Raw genomic sequence first — 17,869 nt, forward strand, 5'->3', positions numbered from 1 at the left:
GTGCTTGGACACGAGGTTCAGGGTAATATCCTGCACACACAGACCGCATGCACCTGCTGTACTGCACACCCTGGGAGGATGTGGGTGGGACAAGGGGCTTCTGGCCACAGGAGAGGGAAAAGCCATGACAGGTCATGGAGTTTGCAGAAGGCAGCTCTGAAGAGCCAGCTCTGCCAAAGTGGTCTCCATCTGGCCAACTCTGCTCTGGCAGACAGAGCTTTCTGTCTAACTAACATCTGCTACATGCTGCAGCAGCTCGGGATCAAAGCTATGCCTCTCTCCATGCTCTATCGGGCAATACGGATAACCTCTCAACAAATTGGTGGTGGTGCTGCTGACGCTGCTCCGGGTTTGCAGCATAAACAAGTGCCTTAAGTACAGGGACCAACTCCAGAAACCATCTTTTCCACAGGTCACAACGTCAGCCCCTTCTCAACGCAGTGTTTGGGAAAACAGGAGCTTGCAGACGGTAGGTCTTTGTTTCTAATATTTGCCTTTATTTGGAAAGGAATGAGTCAAAAGCCAGGCGGGCAGACGCTCCCATGCAGGGCTCCAGCGTGAAAGCCAGCTTACCTTCCCGTAAACAAAGCAGTACAGGGTAATTCCCATGGCCCATACATCAAGCGCCTGAAAGAAAGTACGTGCAGGCAGTAAATGAGATGCAACACAGAGATGATTTGAATAAGCTGGATTTTCCCACCAACTCACAGAACACATATTTGCACACATTTAACATTTTCTATTTCATTGTGCTCCTGAAGTTGGGCTCCTAATGGTATCTAATATGTCTGGGTAATGAGGACCACGCTGGGCCAGACGCTGCCACCCTTGTCCTTCCTGTCGAGCACAGTGACTGGCAAGCTGCCCCTTCTTACAGGACACGACAGCGTTCAGGGCTGAACATCAAAGAGGATATCTGAACCTCAAAAGTCTTCTTCCAGACAAAACCCCACACTAGACCCTATCCCCAAATCTGCATCACAGCACTTCGCAGCCCTCTCACTTTTAGGGGATCAAGATATGACCTTCATGTCCAGCAGCCCCCTATGCCTCTTCACTATTTTTGGAAGGGAATCAGGAGTTTTCTCCCTTCGCTTTGGGCAGGGAAAGGGGCTCTAACATGGCTCCTGCCTGGGCAGTTCTGTAGCAAAGTGTCTACCTGCTGCACAGAACAACCAAGGTGAGTTTTGCCTAGAGCTTCGATTTTACTTAGTAACAACCCCAATTTGCACCATAATGCCTGGGTGGGCAACATGCAAAGGACACAAGTGTGGTGCTGCCCTTTGCGTCATGCCAGAGGGTCCCAGAAGACATCAGCTGTGAGTAAAGACCTACCTTTCCACTGAAACTTTTGCCAGTGTCTGAAATGGCCTCCGGTGCCATGAAGGCTGGTGTCCCTGCTGTGCTGGAAAGCTGGGCATCGTTCCCTTCAAATTGATTGCTGACTCCAAAATCAGCGATTTTGACGTGCCCATCATCTCCTAAGAGCAAGTTGGAAGGCTTGATGTCCCGGTGAATGATCTTCTGGTAGTGCACTAAAAAAAAAAAACAAAACCCCAAAATAGGAGCATGGTCTGCCACAGCAGCCAACACACACAGGGGAAACCTTTCCAGGAAGATGAAAATAAAGGTGCAAACTCCACTCCGAGCTGCTGCTGGATATGCAATATAATGTAGTAGAAGTACCGTTTCCTAGAGCCATTCCTTTTTGGTGCCTCACTGGGATGTACACTGGAGTACAACACTCAAATACATGTCACCAGCAATCATGTGAAGAACAGACATGAACCCAGAAACAGTCCAACAAGCAGGACCGAGCAGAGCTGTTAGAGAAGGAAATCACTCAAGTCTTGCAGATTTGCTTGGCCTCATTGGACCAGCTGATGGGTTGGGCAGCTTGCTATATTAAAGGTTTATGGGATCCAAATAAGAGATTCATTTTTAAATTTGCGTATTTTGAAACTGCAGTGCCATAAAGCTAATCAAAAGGGGCAGAACCACAGGTAGAATGAAACAGGCCCAGAGGAGATATTTAGACAAAGACAGACAACTAGCAGCCAAGCACCAAGGCTAGCCAACAGCTCAGAAATCAGGGGTATTTCCAACTTCAAAAGATTGCCATGGCGCAATCACCAGCTGGTTGGTGCCTGCACCCCCAAAAAGGTGCTCTCTCTCTGGCCATGCTTCGCCATGGAGCCCACAAATAGAGAAAAGACCTCAACTTGTTTTGTATCACTCCAAACCTCCACCACTGCACAAATCTGCCAGCCACGCCGACCACTCTCACACCCAAACCTCTGCCACACAGCCCTTCAGAGTGAAGGCTGTCCATAATCCATACGCATGGCCCTTCGCTCCGCGAGGCTGCAAAGACTCCAGCTCTGCCCCAGCTCCACAAGGCCAACTATGGGCACAAGCTGAATTGCTTGTACATCCAAAATGAAAGAAACCCTTACAAAGAGCTTGGAGGCTGAGATGCACTGAAAACACCGTCACCACAAAAAAAAATCCCTCTCATTACAAGCTACCTGGGAAGCAATATTGCAGTTGCAAGACAGCCAATTCTGGGTCACTGAGTCAAGCAGCAGCAGGGAGTTGCAGGAAAGCGGCTGACTTCTCAGGAACTTGGAGAACAAATTCAAAAATCAAAAAAAAATCAGAACATAAAACGAGCCCAAAAGCAGAACTGTAGAAAACTCAAGAAACTTTACCGAACAGGAGAGGAAATCCTCTAAGTCTTTACTACCCTTCCCAGGAGAACAGGACCCCTTGGCCCCTCCCCTCTCCCAGCCTCAATCACCATTTTCACATTTCCTTCTTGCAAATAGAGCATGTTTGTTTTTATACCTCCCCACAAACACTTCTCATATCTTCTAGGAAACATGCAATTGGGTGGAGAAAACACTGGTCTAACCCTTTCCTGCTTTACAAACCTAGTCAACACATTGCCACAAAGGCAGCCTGCCCTATGGAGCATCCCAGCTTGTGTTTTTGGATCAAGAAAGAACAAACTTCACGTAACTATTCTGCCCTTTTCAAGCCATCTTTCCAGCAGGCTGTGTCTGGGGAGGGGAAGTCACACTTGCAGGTACTTTTTCTGCTAGGACTCTCCTTAGTTTAAAGCACTGTTGGAGCATGAAGTCCTCGGCACATAAAAACTGATCTGGAGACCCAGCAGACAAAGGCTTGCAGGAGAGCATTGGTGCTTACATCCTCTTCCAGATGTGCAGCAAATGCGTGGCCATGCTGTGATGTGAGCCAGTTAACGCTGTAACAGCCCAGTGAGACAGTCAGGATAAACACTGAAAACCCTGCAACAACAGTAATTATGGGGAGACATCTGCTCTGCAGCAAAGCTGGTGGCAAGCTGACATTTTATTATGGTAATATAAGGAGAGCAAAAAAAACAGTGAGGGGGGAGCGAAGTTTCCCTTCAGGAGATGATGAGCTGCCTTTCAGGCAGGTGTCTGGTATCCTGCTTGATACCACAGGGCTAAGATTCCCAGTACCTTTAAAAACACATATAGGCCACAAATTTATGTGGGTCATACAAGTACATCCGTGGAGCTAAGTCTGTGAAAACTGAGGGCATTACACTAGGCAAGCAGGTACTCTAGACTTTTTATTATTTCTTCCATACAGGAAAGTAAAAAAAAAAAACAAAAAAAAACCAAAACAAAAGCACAAACCAATTCCCATATCAAATAACTATTTATCTTGTAAAACACATTCCCTGCCTTTGTGCAATCTAATAAAGGTAGAGGAAAAACCGTGGGCTGCTTGCCAGATGCTCTGTGTTTGTTCAGTGCCCATCTCAGCCCGGTACCCAGCAGGTCTGGGCACTGCTGGCTGTTAGGCACAGGAGCAATACAGATGTTGAACAAAGAAACAAGAAATAAATCCTTTGCAAAAATCAAAGTCATCAAACACCAGGGTCAATGAGCATTTGTGTCTCCCAGACCAGAACATCCATGTGCTTGATGTGAGTGCTAGGGACAGTGACAGTCTCTGACTTTGGCTGCTCAGAGAAGAAAATTAGCAGAAGTGCCTGCGGGGCAGAGGGGCACAGTCTGCACGTGCAGAAGTAAGCCTGACCCATCCCAGGGCTCTGCAATGCGGTGTCAGCCAGGTGTTTTGCAAACCTGGTCTGCAAACTGGCACACGGTTTAAATAGCAACAAACTGGGATGGGAAGAGGTGGGCACAGAGGAGAAGAGGCTGGCCAGGTCAGGAGCGGTGGTGCTGGGCGCAGGGTCCAACCCGTGCGCCGTGCTGCCTTGCCATGCTGTTTGGGTGACAGTAATGAAAGCCTTGTGTCAGTTGCTGGAAAGACTGACGCTACCTGTAAATCCCCTCCCCTGTCTAGCTGCATTGTGCAGAGGCAACAGTCACAAAGGGAGAAGAACAGCGGACAGGAATTGCACACTGAGCACCAGATGGTGTAAAAGAACGCGGCTCCATCACAGCTACAAAAATTGTCAGAGCAAGAGCTCACATCTGCCAAGCAATGATTTGGTGTGGAGCTGCTAACCTGATGAAGGCAACCCAAAATCCCTTTTCTGCTCTGAAGAAACACAGTTCTTTAAGTCCTAGTCTACTAGCTGCGGGCATCCTCCCCTGCACAGTTATCCAAAACAGGCTTCGGGCTTCAAAATACAGGGTCTTATCCTCTCCTGCACTGTGCCTTGCCACTGGTACAGTTCAGTACAACACAAGGCTGCAGAAAGAACAGTAAAAGATTCCCCCAAAATTATTCTCAAGTCCACTTGTAGGCAATAGGAACAAAATGGCTTGTTTGAGAACTGCAGAAAGGAAGCAGGACTGCTCATCTGCAGAACATCACCATTACTAAGCTCAGAAAAACTTTCCAACCCACCAACTTTTGCTGCAAGTCCAGATCTCTTGCAGATAACACATTGCAGGGAGAAGGGCAGGGAACAATTAACTCAGCAGGGCTGGCCAAAGGCTGGTGGTGCAATGTCCCTGCAGTGACACAGACATCACTGCCACGCACTGCAAAAGCAGCCCAGGGACAGAGCTGTCTTGCAGGAAAGATACTGGTCAAACCAGCACGATCTGCATTTCCAGCACAACACACAGAGGAAAAGATGGTGTTATCCCTGCAGAACTCCAGAGGGAGAGCTAAGCATCTCAGAAATAAAAGCCTACCCCTAATGACACCCTCCAGACTGCTAATGACTGTACAGAAGGGACAACACGCAAGGAGCACGCAACCCACGGAGCCATCCAAGAGGAGCAGGTGACAGCCACAGACAGTTAAACACAATTACCAGCACAAATTAACCCTCTAATTTCACCAGCCTGAAGCACCTGGGAGCAAGTTTCTCCCCTCTGCAGATATAAAAGCAGCAGGTAGGAAAAGCAGCCTTGTTACAATCTCTATTCAATGTCACTGGAAGCCAGGACCAGAAGTCTCACAAACGGAACACTCGTTCTGTCCTTGGGATTATGGGCATGTTGTGACACAGCCTCTAGCAAACAGGAGCAAGGCTGCATCAGGCACAACAGAGAAGGAAAAGCACTGTCAACATCTGACTAAAATCCCAAACATGCTCTAAAGAAACATAACCAAAGTAACTGCATCTTTATTGCTGCACCTCAACTCGCTCCGTGAGGGTTTGGGGATTTTCTTTTAAACCAATCCATGACCTCCCCTCAGCTCCCTCCGTGAGGAACTGGGACCCCTAAGCTGAGTCTGTGCCTTCCGGAGGGAACCTCCAGGTACTCTGTGTCCTGCTCAAATCCCTGTGCTGGGATTTTGCTTGTGACATTACAGAAACAGTCACAAAGCTTGCAGACGTCAGCACTGGTCATGCTGTCCTCAGAATCATGACATCCAGCTGTGGGACATGGCTGCTGGATGTATGCAGCCTTGGGAAGGACCATCCCATCGGTGCTCCCCTCCTAGGCCCCATGTGCCATGCACAAGGTGGACATCAACAGCCAAAACCCACTCATTCCCATGCAAATGTACCTGTTGGCATCACTCCCAAGGCTAAAATCGATGCTGAGCTGGCCAAAGCAGAGCACTTTACTGAACCTGCTTTGGCAAACTGACAAAATGGTTCCACACATTGCTTTTGTGTGGAAAAGGTTTTGCTCTTAAAAGCGGAGGTCAGCAGCTCCCTGGGCTTCCCTGGGCTCCAAGATCTTCTGCACTTTCTGTGCTGACAGACTCGATGCAAATAATAGATCAATACCTCTTCATAAAGAAAATGAAACAATGGAAGATATTACAGAGCCCTTAGGAGAAAGTCAGATTCTGCAGCCCTCTGTTAAACTCGGTTTTATTAGACCCACCCTTCACTTCAGCAGAAAGGTAACAATATTTCAGGCCTGTTTGCATCTGAACAACCACCTCAGGGATCTCTAGAGCATCACCTGGGCAAAGATTCCACAGCACATTAGAAATATCTGTTGGTTAAGTCTCACGGACACTCCATGAAAGAAGCAGGCAGGACAGGTGAGGGCCCATGTACTACGTTTTCATCACAACTTGTGTTAGAAAGCGTGACCAGGCACATCTAAATCAGACTTAGTCTAACCCTAGAGCCATGGGGTGCTCAGAAGCAAGCGAAATCATGCCTAAAAGTCTAGACTGTCTCCTGACTTCGGGCATGGAGTGCGGGCACCTAAGAAAAGCCTGCTGAAGGTTGATGCTGTGTAGTGCAGAGATACAACCTCAGAAGAGGATTTGGAGTACTCAGGGTGTGAGCAACAGCTGGGAAAGGACCATCTTCCTCTGTCCCCCTCAACTTCAGACAGAGGCTCTAGCAGATACGCTGCACCTACTGCCTACGGTGGCTGGGATGAACCCACACTTGGGTGTTCAAATTAGAGCCTGTATGAAACAACCACCCAAAATAAAAGGTCTCCTTGAAAATCTGGCATTTCAAGGCTTTGTTTTGTTTTTTCATTACAAGGTATTTTAGCTCAGTTGGTATTAGGAGCACGGATACAATAGTTTGGGTGTTTATGTATAAAACAGAGTTATCCAGAGTTTCTCAAAGCAATGAGGACACGCGATGCATCATGCTGTGGCTGACTGCTTCTCCTGCTTTCGCACCTTCCCAACAGAGGCAGAGAAAAAAGCACTCACAGCTTCAAGAAAAGCCTGCAACCCTGCAGCTGGTCCTTACAGCAGATCTTGTCCCAGGATGGATTCTCTGAAAGCCTCTCAAGCTGCACACCCAGATTACTCACATCCTTTCACCAGTTTCAAGCAGTCTGCAGCCACTTCTTCTGTAACTTCATCAGCATCGCAAACATGGTTGCTCACGTTGGCCCTAGACAACAAGACAGCGTTGTGTTTAACCCCAAGAAGCTGTCACAGCTGCCTGGTGGTACTCTGGCATTCAGATGCCTCCAAGCTTGCAAACACTCTGGGTGCTGACTGTCCAGGGAATGAGCAGCTAGCTGGCACTTACGGATCACCAAACACACCCATTTAGGACACTGCTGTGGCGCACACTGATCATCACTTCTGTGAAAAGTCAGTGAGTAATGTGGGAATGTTGTTAAATGAAACTCTTGCAGAAAGCCAGTACTCTAAGCATCATTATTGCTGTTAACAAGGACATTGCTCCCGAGAGGGTCTCTCTGCTCAGCTGTACCCCAGCCGCTCAGGAAGATATGGCACAGGGCTGAGGTTCTGGAGCATCACGGCTGTAAACTGTGCTGCAGCTTAGAGATCCTGCAGCATTCTCATCTTGAAGCAGCGTTCAGGCAGGGGTGAATCCTCAGTAGCTGTGGTAGAGTAGATGGGGCTGGAGAAAGGGGCAGACCTCTGCTGCTGGGCCAGCTGGCTCCTGTCTGTGCGCGCAGCACGCAGCCCTGCCTGGGCTCTCGGCAGGTCTCTTGCCGCTCTGCCTCCCTGCTCCGTCACTGCTTGTTAGCAAAGCCCTGCTGAGCACATCGTTTCTTTCTGTTCAGTCCCTTGGCTGCCTTTGGTGGGACAAGGCAGCTTTTCTCACAACATTTTGTGAAAAAACATTTTTTTCACAACTCATTTCACAAATGCTCCTCATTTCCAGATACCACAGGCTACTCAGAGACTAAACAGGCTTTCCTTTTCCTTCAGAAGCAAACGCCTGAGAACTGTCTGCCTTGATTAATAGCCAGAGAAGACCAAGAGGGAGCAGAGAGAGAAGTGCTAGAAAGAGGCTCTTCCTCAGTCTTTTTAAAAAAGATGCCTTTCACTGCATTCCATTCTGGAAACCTTAGAGCTCCAGCAGGTTAATATCAACTTGGTAAAAGCTCATTTAAAAATTCTACATATAAAACTTTGCAATGCACTGACACATCCTGCCATTTACTGAGGTTGATGCTGAATTATACTTGATTAAAAACAGAATCCCATTCCCATTCAAGGGCAAAAGTAATCCATATGGTGCTACTGCAGACTCTGCTTAGTATTACTCTCACATCACCCCTGTAGCAAAGAAATGATTTAACGCCCTCCCAAGGAAACTGCTGCACCACCACCCAGAGCTTAAAGCAGAAGGCTGCTCTTTGAAGCAAGCCTCTGTACTTGCCTGCAACGTCCTGCTGAGAAAGAGCTGGAGGACATGGATGTAGCGGGCTGTGCAAGGGACACACCTTCCCTCCCAGGCTCAGCTCATGGCAGGGGTTTCGTGCAGCTGGGGCGAGGATCCCAGCTCCGATTCTCGGCTCTGTTCACTACTTTGCCACTCTCTTGCTGCATCCGTCAAACCTCTGCCCCTTGCATACATTGCTTAAGCCCAGGTTTTACCAAGGGGGATCCAACACCCAGCACTGCTCAACCCTTTGCAAGAGCTCAGTTTTTATTTGTGCTCCATCTTCAGCACCCTGCTGACTATTGTCCTCCTGGCAGAAGCAATAAAGTAGAGGACACTGCCGGTAGGAAGCAACGGGGAAGAGGAAGGAGAGATAGCCTTGCCAAAGGCTGCCCTTCTACACCTGTCCTCCAACCCACACAAGTGCACCATTCATCACTAGTCACAGAGGACACACTACACGTGTGCCAACATTCAAGAGACCACTGGGAAAGCAGAGAGTAGGGTACGTGCAGCAAGTACTGCCAAAAAAACCTGCACAGTCTGTGCCGTGGGCTGCTTCTAACCCCAAGCACGATCACTTACATAACTGCATCAAATAACAACACAAATCAAACTGCCTGATCTTTCTTAAAAGGCTCTAGCACATCCCTCTGATCCGCTCCACCAGCTAATTACTCTGACTCTTATACAAAGTCCTCATCAATCCATATCAGCAACACTTGCAGCTACATGGAAGGGTTTTTGCTTGTTTTTGTGATCATCTAAATAGAGCTTGTCTGCACACGATAAAACACAAGCCAGCCCCTCTTCTCCTGGTGCTATCATTTATATCAGCCCTCAGCATCTTGCAGCTGTAGTTGCAGTTGAGAGTCCCCACCTCGACATGCTCTATTTAGAGAGGCTCCCAGTTTGTGCAGGCAAAAGGCAGGAGCAGGGAAGGAACAGGTCTCCACTTCCCACACAGGAATGGAGGCACAGAAGGATCAAACAGCTCGCTGGGAGTCACAGCGGAACATGCAGCAGCTCCATCATGGACTTGTGTCTCAGCCCTGTCAACACGAGGCCTAAGGAACTCACCTCTGCCAAGAGCCAAACCAGATAAAACCCATCTACACCACTGATGCTTGAGAGCACCTACCCCAGGCTTATGTTGCAGTAGGTATTCTTCAGAATACACAAGCCTCTGTTGACTCAGCTGTTGATTTATTTGCTTATGTTTCCTTTTCAGATAATGGAAAGTACACTCACGTATTGATGATCGTCTCAATTAAGTCTTATCTCAGTGTTGTGGTTTAACCCAGCAGGCAGCTAAAGACTGCACAGCCATTTGCTCACACCCCCTGGAGTGGGATGAGGGAGAGAATTAAAAAACAATATTAAAACTCCTGGGTTGAGATAAAGACAGTCCAACAAGACAGAAAAGGAAGGAGTAATAATAATGATAAAAGAACATATGAAACGAATGATGCAGAATGCAATTGCTCAACACCCACAGGCCGATGCCCAGCCGGTTCCCGAGCAGCGGCTGCTGCCCCCCAGCCAACTCCCCCCAGTTTTATTCAGCGTGACATCATATGGTATGGAGTACCCCTCTGGTCAGTTGGGGTCAGCTGTCCTGGCTGTGTCCCCTCCCAGCTTCTTGTGCACCCCCAGCCTCCTTGCTGGCAGAGCAGTGTGAGAAGGTGGAAAGTCCTTGACTTATCAACATAATCCTCATCCTAGATCCAAAATGCAGCACTACACCAGCTACTAGGAAGAAAACTAACTCTATCCCAGTTGGAACCAGGACACTCAGAAAAGCCAGCTTGGAATTACACATCAGACACTTTGTTATTGCTGCAGGCTCAGCGCACAGGGCTCCAGAGCATCACAGGCATTCACACAGGTGCCCTGCAGAGAACTGTTGCTGGAAAGGTAACTTCTCAATGGCTTTAGCTGCATGTCATGACCCTTCCTTCAACCCAATAGCTCAGATGAGACAGGTATTCCTCTGCAGAGGGGACCAGAATTGCCACCCTTCATCTCCCTAGACACAGTCAGTAGAGAAATTGGGTGTTTTCTACAGAGAATACAGGAAATAATGTTTTTTCTTCCTTTCAGCCACACTGACAGCAACTGTTTCTGCTTATCATAAGCTGGATAAAACACTGAGCTTGCAGCTAAACAGTAGAAGGGACAGCTGCTGTGCTTCATCTTAATTCTGCAAGTCAGCAGGGTTTTCCCCTGGGTCAAGCTTGCATGCATGTTCTGCGCTAAGTGTGTGCTCCTGGCTAATGTCACAGCCAGGCTACCTGCTTAGACAGACCTTTCGTTTGCTTATTCCTATGCCTTACTTAGGCTCTTACTAAATCTTACTAAATGAAGATACTTGTGTCCCAATGCTAAAATCAAACGGGGATACCTGCCTGGCATATCCCTTATGTCTTTTGATGAGTACGCTTCTCCCTCACAACTTCTCCTGTAGCTCCCCTGTAGGTCTCTCACCACTAGAGAAGAATTTAAGGAATCTACTCCTTGTATTGACATCTACTCACCATAAGGAAAATAGACAGTAGTCTGACATAGGAAGAAAATCTCGTTACATGTTTCACCTGGTACCAGTTTCCGCTGTTCATCTACCAAAGCAAACTGGCATGACATCAAATTCACCTTCACTCAACAAACCCAATTACTGTGCAGTAATTAAATTAAAAGTCACCACTGAGTCAATCCAGAAGGAAATTTTACTGCCTTCAAGAAGCCAAACCTGTATTCAGGTACTACCATATCCAAGACATCCAAAGTAAAAGAGTAGAATATCTATCTTTGTCCAGCAAACATGTAGGCTTTGTTGAGGGGGAGGGATATGTCAACTCCTGCAGTAAATATTTTCAGTTACATTTATTGTAGAAGACAACTCTGAAATACTATTGAGCCCTCAATTCATAAGGCCCGGGGAGCTCCAGGACTGCCAGCTTTCTCTAGTGGGTCATCAAAAGGGTGGAAGGGCACTTGGTACAGACAAGAACCCTGCAGCCTTGAGAAGCCACCCATGAAGATGTGACGGAGGTCTGTAAACCAGAGTTGGCACAGAGAGGGCATGACTGTTCCCAGGCACTCCTGACATCAGCTGAAACCTGCAGGATCAGATTCGACCCCAACCAGGAACTGCTCCCCACAGTACTTAAACAGAAGGCAGCAGACACGGAAGATTTACGCAAGTTTAAAAAGGGATTGGACCAACGAATGGCACAATATCAGAGGCCATTAAATACAAATAGACAACCTTTGGCTGAGGAAATGCCTGACCCACTGATATCGGAGTGCTGGAAGGTGTGCTGCAGGGTGCAGTCAGACACTTGCCTGGCCGGGCACTGCTGGCGGGTCCCAGCTGTGACGACCCCTGGGCTGACCCCCAGCTGCTGCCTGGTTCTGCCGGGGAGTGTCATACCCACCTCCTGGCTCTCAGGATTGACTCCTGTAGCTCCTCCGGTGACTATTTGCTTCCCAGCACATCTATTTCTGCTGAGTATCAATGGGAAAGCAATGTTTGCCTTAACAGGAGGGAGACCGAAGCTTAAACAACCCCAGATAAGCACTACTAGAGGGAAGTTACAAGTGGAAAGGGAGGTAATTGCACATATTCCAAATTCAGAGATGCTTAAGCACGTGCTTTAGCTAATGACACAAATAATCCAGCAAAACTTTTCCAGCCAAAGCACTTAAGTACATTCTTAAATTACCACTCCAGTGGTACTTACACCACAGAGGACAGCTGCCTCCCCGGCTCACGCGGGTGCGTGTGCAATGCTGCCAGTACTGGGCAAGTCCTGCAAGCAGGAGCAAAAGCGCTTTCCTTCGGAGGGCACATTTCACCAGCGTGGGAGTTAAAGCTTGCACGTGCTTAAATAGCTCCTGACATAGTCTGCACAACAGAGCTCAGGTTTAAGACAGGCATACAGAAACAGAACTAGTCAACCCCTAATATTACCACACTTAAGCTTAAAACATTTCCCCAGCAGTTCGGAGGCCAGAGGAAGGGATACTCTGTCACAGGCAGATCTCGAACCTGCCTCTGATGCTTCGTTGCTCAGTCAACAAGGCTGAGACCATGCACGTATCAAAGTGCATTTCCTGATAATAAACATACTAAGCCCAGAAACCCAGGCAAAAGCAGTCAACAAAGCAAGGTGGCACCATCCCATTGCCTGGATGCGGGAGCTTTCGGCTCTCCCCAGGGGTTCTATCCCTGCCTCCCACTGTGCCTAAGCCAGGCTTCCCACCCAGCATAGGATGCTTCTGCTCTCATCACACTGACCACTGCCTCCCTCCAAACACTTCTCCCCAGAGCCAGCGCTCTGGCAGGAAGCCTCCACCCCAGGCCAGCATCATTAGTGACGAGTGGAGTCCAGTCCTCACGGGCACACAGTGGCCATGGACCGCGTGCCACCGCTGGTAATTTAAAAGGTCAGCCCACATCTCCCATCAGTTTGGCTCCTGTGGCCCCTTCCTGCTCACCGCAGACCGTCTGCACCGAGGGCAGCACACTGGCCTGGATTAATGCCTTGCAGGCTCCATCCAGTTTGCAACTTTAATTGAATAAATCCCAGCCAGCAACGATGCATTTACTGCTGCTGCGAGGACTGCGAGCTTCAAGCAGCTGCATAGTTATTGAGTCTCCCAAATTACATAACAATTATGTATGCTTACATTAAAATTACCTTGCAATCTCTAGATTGCCTGGCAACACTTTTCCCTTCAGTGTGCAGAAACAGGGCACTTTTCCTCTGTAATTACATAATAATCACCACCCATTTACCCAGCAGCTCCAAGAGAACACCATTTTTAACTTTCATTTGCTAATAAAGTAAGTGGTTACTCAATAGCCCAAAATAAAGCCTCCTATTGTTCCTGTTGTTGGGAGTGCTTGGGCATCCTATAATTTATTGCCATGTTTCCCTCCCTCTGCCTAGGACTACCCACACTTTCCCCCGCCCCCCATCTTCTAAAGGCAAAGTTTCCTCTGAGCAGGAGCTGCTACGCCAGCAGCATCCAGCACAGCCGAGCTCAGATCTCCCAGCTGAGGCGGGCAGGTGCTGCTGAATGCTAAGGAGAGCACAAAAGGCTGCAGTCTTCGTCCTTCAAACTCTGCTGAAAAACAGTCTTGTGCTTCCCATTCACATATACGTTTCCACTGACTTCTTGGGGTGGTGACCTGACTGATTTTGACAGCACTTGAAAACTTCTGGACCATCACTGACTTGCAAATATTGACTTCATTCCCACCCACTGGTTTTACACAAACAAAATGAGGTGGTGTTGCATTTCAGTGTGGAGAAAGACCGAGGCACTACGAACCAGCTTCCACCTTCTGCCTTGGCAAGGTCCATCACGCTCAGAGACTTGTTCTCTGCAGGTGTTTGAAACCAGGTGAGTCTTCAACAAAAGCAAGGGGCTTGCCCTGGCTCTGAGGAGCTGCTGAGCTTGCAGGGGCCACCAGAGATCGGTGAAACAAAGGCAGATGTGGCGTAAAGCACTATGGCAGCATGAAATGTTTCTTTTGAGTTTGACACAGCTATGTGTGGGCTCTTTGAAAGCATACTCGAAACAATTCCCTCTGGTTTGTGAAAGAAGCAGGTATTTACTTCCTAAGGTTGGAATAGTTGGAAAAGCCTCACCTTGGACTAAACAGGGAGAAGTGACACAGTTCTGTCTCACATGTCTGACCTTTCACAGTTTGCATTGCTCATTGACTAGAGATGACCATCACTTGCTCAGATGTCCTTGTCCTGCCCTGCTGGCTGTTCTGCCTTCAGATTTGCCACCAGAACTGTGTTTGCACTGTCAAAGTAAGCCAGGTTCATAAAAGGTTGCTGTGCCTGAGACACACCAAGCTAACCTAAGTCAGTCTCCAGGAACTTGGCACAGTGCAGCTACCTCTGCTGTCAGGTCAGCACACCAATAACCTCAAGGACGGCATGGACAAGCTGCTAGATGGATGAGGAGCCAAACCAAAGGCCATCTACCCCAGCACCCTGTCTCTGGGGTCAATAGCTTGGAGAAAAGCATCAGGCAGAGAGATATAACACCTCCAGTACTCATACTCCCGGCTTTAGGCAGCCTCTGCCTGCATCCTCATATTTCATAGTCCTTGATGCTCTCTTCTTCTACAGATTTGTCTAATCACTTTGAGCCCATTTAGTTCTGGCACCTGCCATCTCCTCTAGCTATGAACAGCACAGTTTAATTACACGTTTAATCACATGAAGGAGTAATTCCTTCTGTTTTAAACTTGCTATCTGACTATTTTGCTTGCTTAGTTCTTGTGTTTTTAGAGACAGAGAAGATTCATTCCCTGTTCATCACTTCCCTGACACTTAGGATTTTATAAGCCTCTGTCTTATCACCCCTTCCTATGATAATTTTAAAATCTTGGGAGCTTTGGTCGTATCTCTGTACAGAAGATGTTCCATCTCTGTATAGAAGATGTTCCAGGATCATCCTGATCACCTTTCTCAGGTTTTTTTTTCAGTTCTAGAGAACTGTTTCTAAGGCTGAGTCGAATTGCACAAGATAGTCAAGATACTTCTTGCCTGTACCTAAGAGCTGTTACAGATCCAAATAACTGTATAATGACATTTTCTGTTTTCTTCTCTATTTCATTTCAAATAATTCCTCAAATCTTGTTAGCTTTGTTGAATGTCACTAAGTAACAGGCTGGCATTTTCAAGAGAACTATCCAGAACGAAGCCTGAGTGAGAACAGCTAATTTAGGGCCCATCACAATTGTATGGATTTTTAGTGTTGTTTCTCCCTCTCATACATTACCCTGCAGTCAGCAACATGAATTTTTATCTGCCGTTTTAGCATGCCATCGCTTGCTATCATGGCATCTTCCTGCCAGTCTTTGCAGTCAGTTCTAACAATGACTATCCTGAATAACTAGATGTCATCGCCAATGTCTCTTACTGCATTCTACCCTTTTTCTAGTCATTTAGGAGCATATTGAACAACCCAGGCCACATTATGGATTCCTGTTTAACTGCACTAGTGACTTTTCTCCATTGTGAAAGCTGTATTCCTACTTTCCTGATTGTCTAGTTATTAATCCACAAGAGGTCATCCAACCAAAGAGATTTATGAGCTTCTTTATGAGCTATCATTAATAGATGTAATCGAAAGCTGTTTGGCAATCAAAGCACAATATAGTAACAGGATCACCTTTCACCTTATCTACATATTTGTTGTCTCCTCTAGAAAAATGAATAGATCTGTGAGACATGAATTGCCTCTGCAAAAGCTGTACTGAGTCTTCCTCCTCATATTCAGCCGTCCAGCCACGGTCAGCGCACCAACGTGCAGAGAAAGCAGTCACTGACGAGATCACCAAACTCTACGGAAAGCTGTCGACAAGGAGCACAGCAGAATCAAAACAGGCACGGAGACAACCACAGCTCACCAACAGTTTGGCAACGTGCCCAGCTGGTACACAAGCAGTAAGTGCAGACCAGCCGACTCATGGGTACCTCTCACATATGAGATCATGCTACGTAGGTCCCCAGTTGCACCCTGTGCGTGAATGGCTCCAGCACAAGCAGCAGAGCTGAGGATGAAGGCAGGGACCTTCTGCTGGAAAAGGGAGAGAAGGGGCTCAGGCTAATGTGAGTGAGCAAAGGGGATCTGAGTTGTGTCTTCTGACTTGGTTACAGTGCTGGCCACAATGTGCAGTGTAATATGTTTAGACACAGCACGGGAGTAATGCCAGCCACCAGCATCCCACCACATCAAAGGACCAAGCCCTCTGACCCGCACGCCCCTGCACGGTAGATGCATCCTGCAACCATAAAAACTCAGCTCTACTGCGCTTGCTACTTTCAGAGGTCTGTCTTATAGAAAATAAAGCAACCAGCAATTTCATGGGTATGCTTCCACTCCTGGCACAGGTCAGATGAGAAGCCCAGCCATGAAGCCTGCAGTGCCAGGCCTGCAGATCAGCAGTGAGCAAAATGCACCATCCAACAGTCTCATTTCCTCCTGCAGAGAGCGAGAGGTTACATGGACATGCCAGCTCTGCTAAGAGTCAGCACTGGTGGCACTCACAGTATTCGATGCCCAAGACAACATCTCGGAAGTAGAGCCGAGCCTGCTCCTCACTGAAGGGCTGGTCACTGGGTACCTCCATGACAGGCCTGTTAGGAAGAGAAAGAGTAAGTACTTTGCAGAATGGCAGTAAGCCTCCTTGCTGGAGGAGTTTCAGGTTCTCCATCGCTGTGTCCCCAGCATTGAGAGCCAGGCTCCCACGAGGTTCTAGGTGCTGTGACACAGGATGGAAGTGCAACCATCCTTTCTGGATGTGGTGACACTCAGGTTAGTGAGCTTGCCTAGTGGTGATGAGTGACTTTTCACAGTCCCCGAGCCAGCATGAGCCACAGAGCCCTCACCAACACCAGGATTAGCTGCTGCTGTCTGCACAATAGGGCAAACACTTCATTCATGAGAGTTCCAGTAGGAAAAGAGTAGTGAAAGGACAGCACTGGATCTGGCCTTTGGCTTCTTTGCTGAAGCTGCTCATGGCCGTGAGCACCAGCATCACCAGGAGGTACCAGGCAGCAGTGGGGACAGAGTGCCCGTTGCCCTGTACTCAATGCCATGCCTGCTGGAGCTCAGTCCTGAAGCAACATCAGTGTGCAGCTAGTCTAAACTGAGGCAGAATCTAGACATGAACCACTGGCTCAGAGCTGAAGTGGGACTATTTCCAGTGCATTGTGCTAAACCTATTTAGCTGTTTAGGGTTCAGCCATCACCAGAACTCAGTCATTCAGCCCTAATCAGCCAAGGTTACCTGGTCAGCTTCTCCTCTCCTTTCCTTTGTATGCCGTCACTGCTGAGATGCACAGTATCCTCTAAAAGCCCCTCTTCTGCCTGTGCCTGCTGAAAGCTGAGGGCAAAGAGGCTGTAAGAGCTAATCAGCATCTTCTGTTCCCCAGCAGATGAATGGCAGGAGCTACAGACTTCACTGCACTGGGGGTTAATCCTGCCTGTGCTCGGCAGCTTGACCTTGCAGTTGGACATACGCCCACTGACTTGAGCTGGATTTAAGTAAGTGCTCCCAAGACACTGTCCTAGCAAGCCAAACCCTGGCAGAGAATAGCCCATGGCCAAAACCAGGCTCTGCAGCTCTTCCCCTCAGCACCCAGCAGCGATTCCTTCCTGCATGATTTCTCTCTTCTCCCTTGCTGCCATCTGATTGATGGTTTTGATGGATGGACCACTCTGTGGATAAGGAATTGGCTGGAGTTGTGGTCAACGGTTCAATGTCCACGTGGAGGC

General features: G+C 48.1%; 1 protein-coding gene across 2 annotated transcripts in view; it reads right to left on the minus strand.

The window, feature by feature from the left end:
* CAMKK1 (calcium/calmodulin dependent protein kinase kinase 1) overlaps positions 1-17,869 on the minus strand; it is a 69,654-nt gene that overhangs the window by 19,568 nt on the left and 32,217 nt on the right. For both annotated transcript variants that reach the window (XM_086624533.1, XM_086624534.1), the window contains exons 8-10: positions 16,640-16,728; positions 1,336-1,535; positions 574-627 (exon numbers count right to left, since the gene is read on the minus strand). In XM_086624533.1, the coding sequence (XP_086480659.1) occupies positions 574-627; positions 1,336-1,535; positions 16,640-16,728 (343 nt within the window). The remainder of the gene's footprint in view (positions 1-573; positions 628-1,335; positions 1,536-16,639; positions 16,729-17,869) is intronic.

Source organism: Tauraco erythrolophus, chromosome 21 (genome assembly GCF_009769465.1).
Source record: "Tauraco erythrolophus isolate bTauEry1 chromosome 21, bTauEry1.pri, whole genome shotgun sequence".
Taxonomy (NCBI): Eukaryota; Metazoa; Chordata; class Aves; order Musophagiformes; family Musophagidae; genus Tauraco; species Tauraco erythrolophus.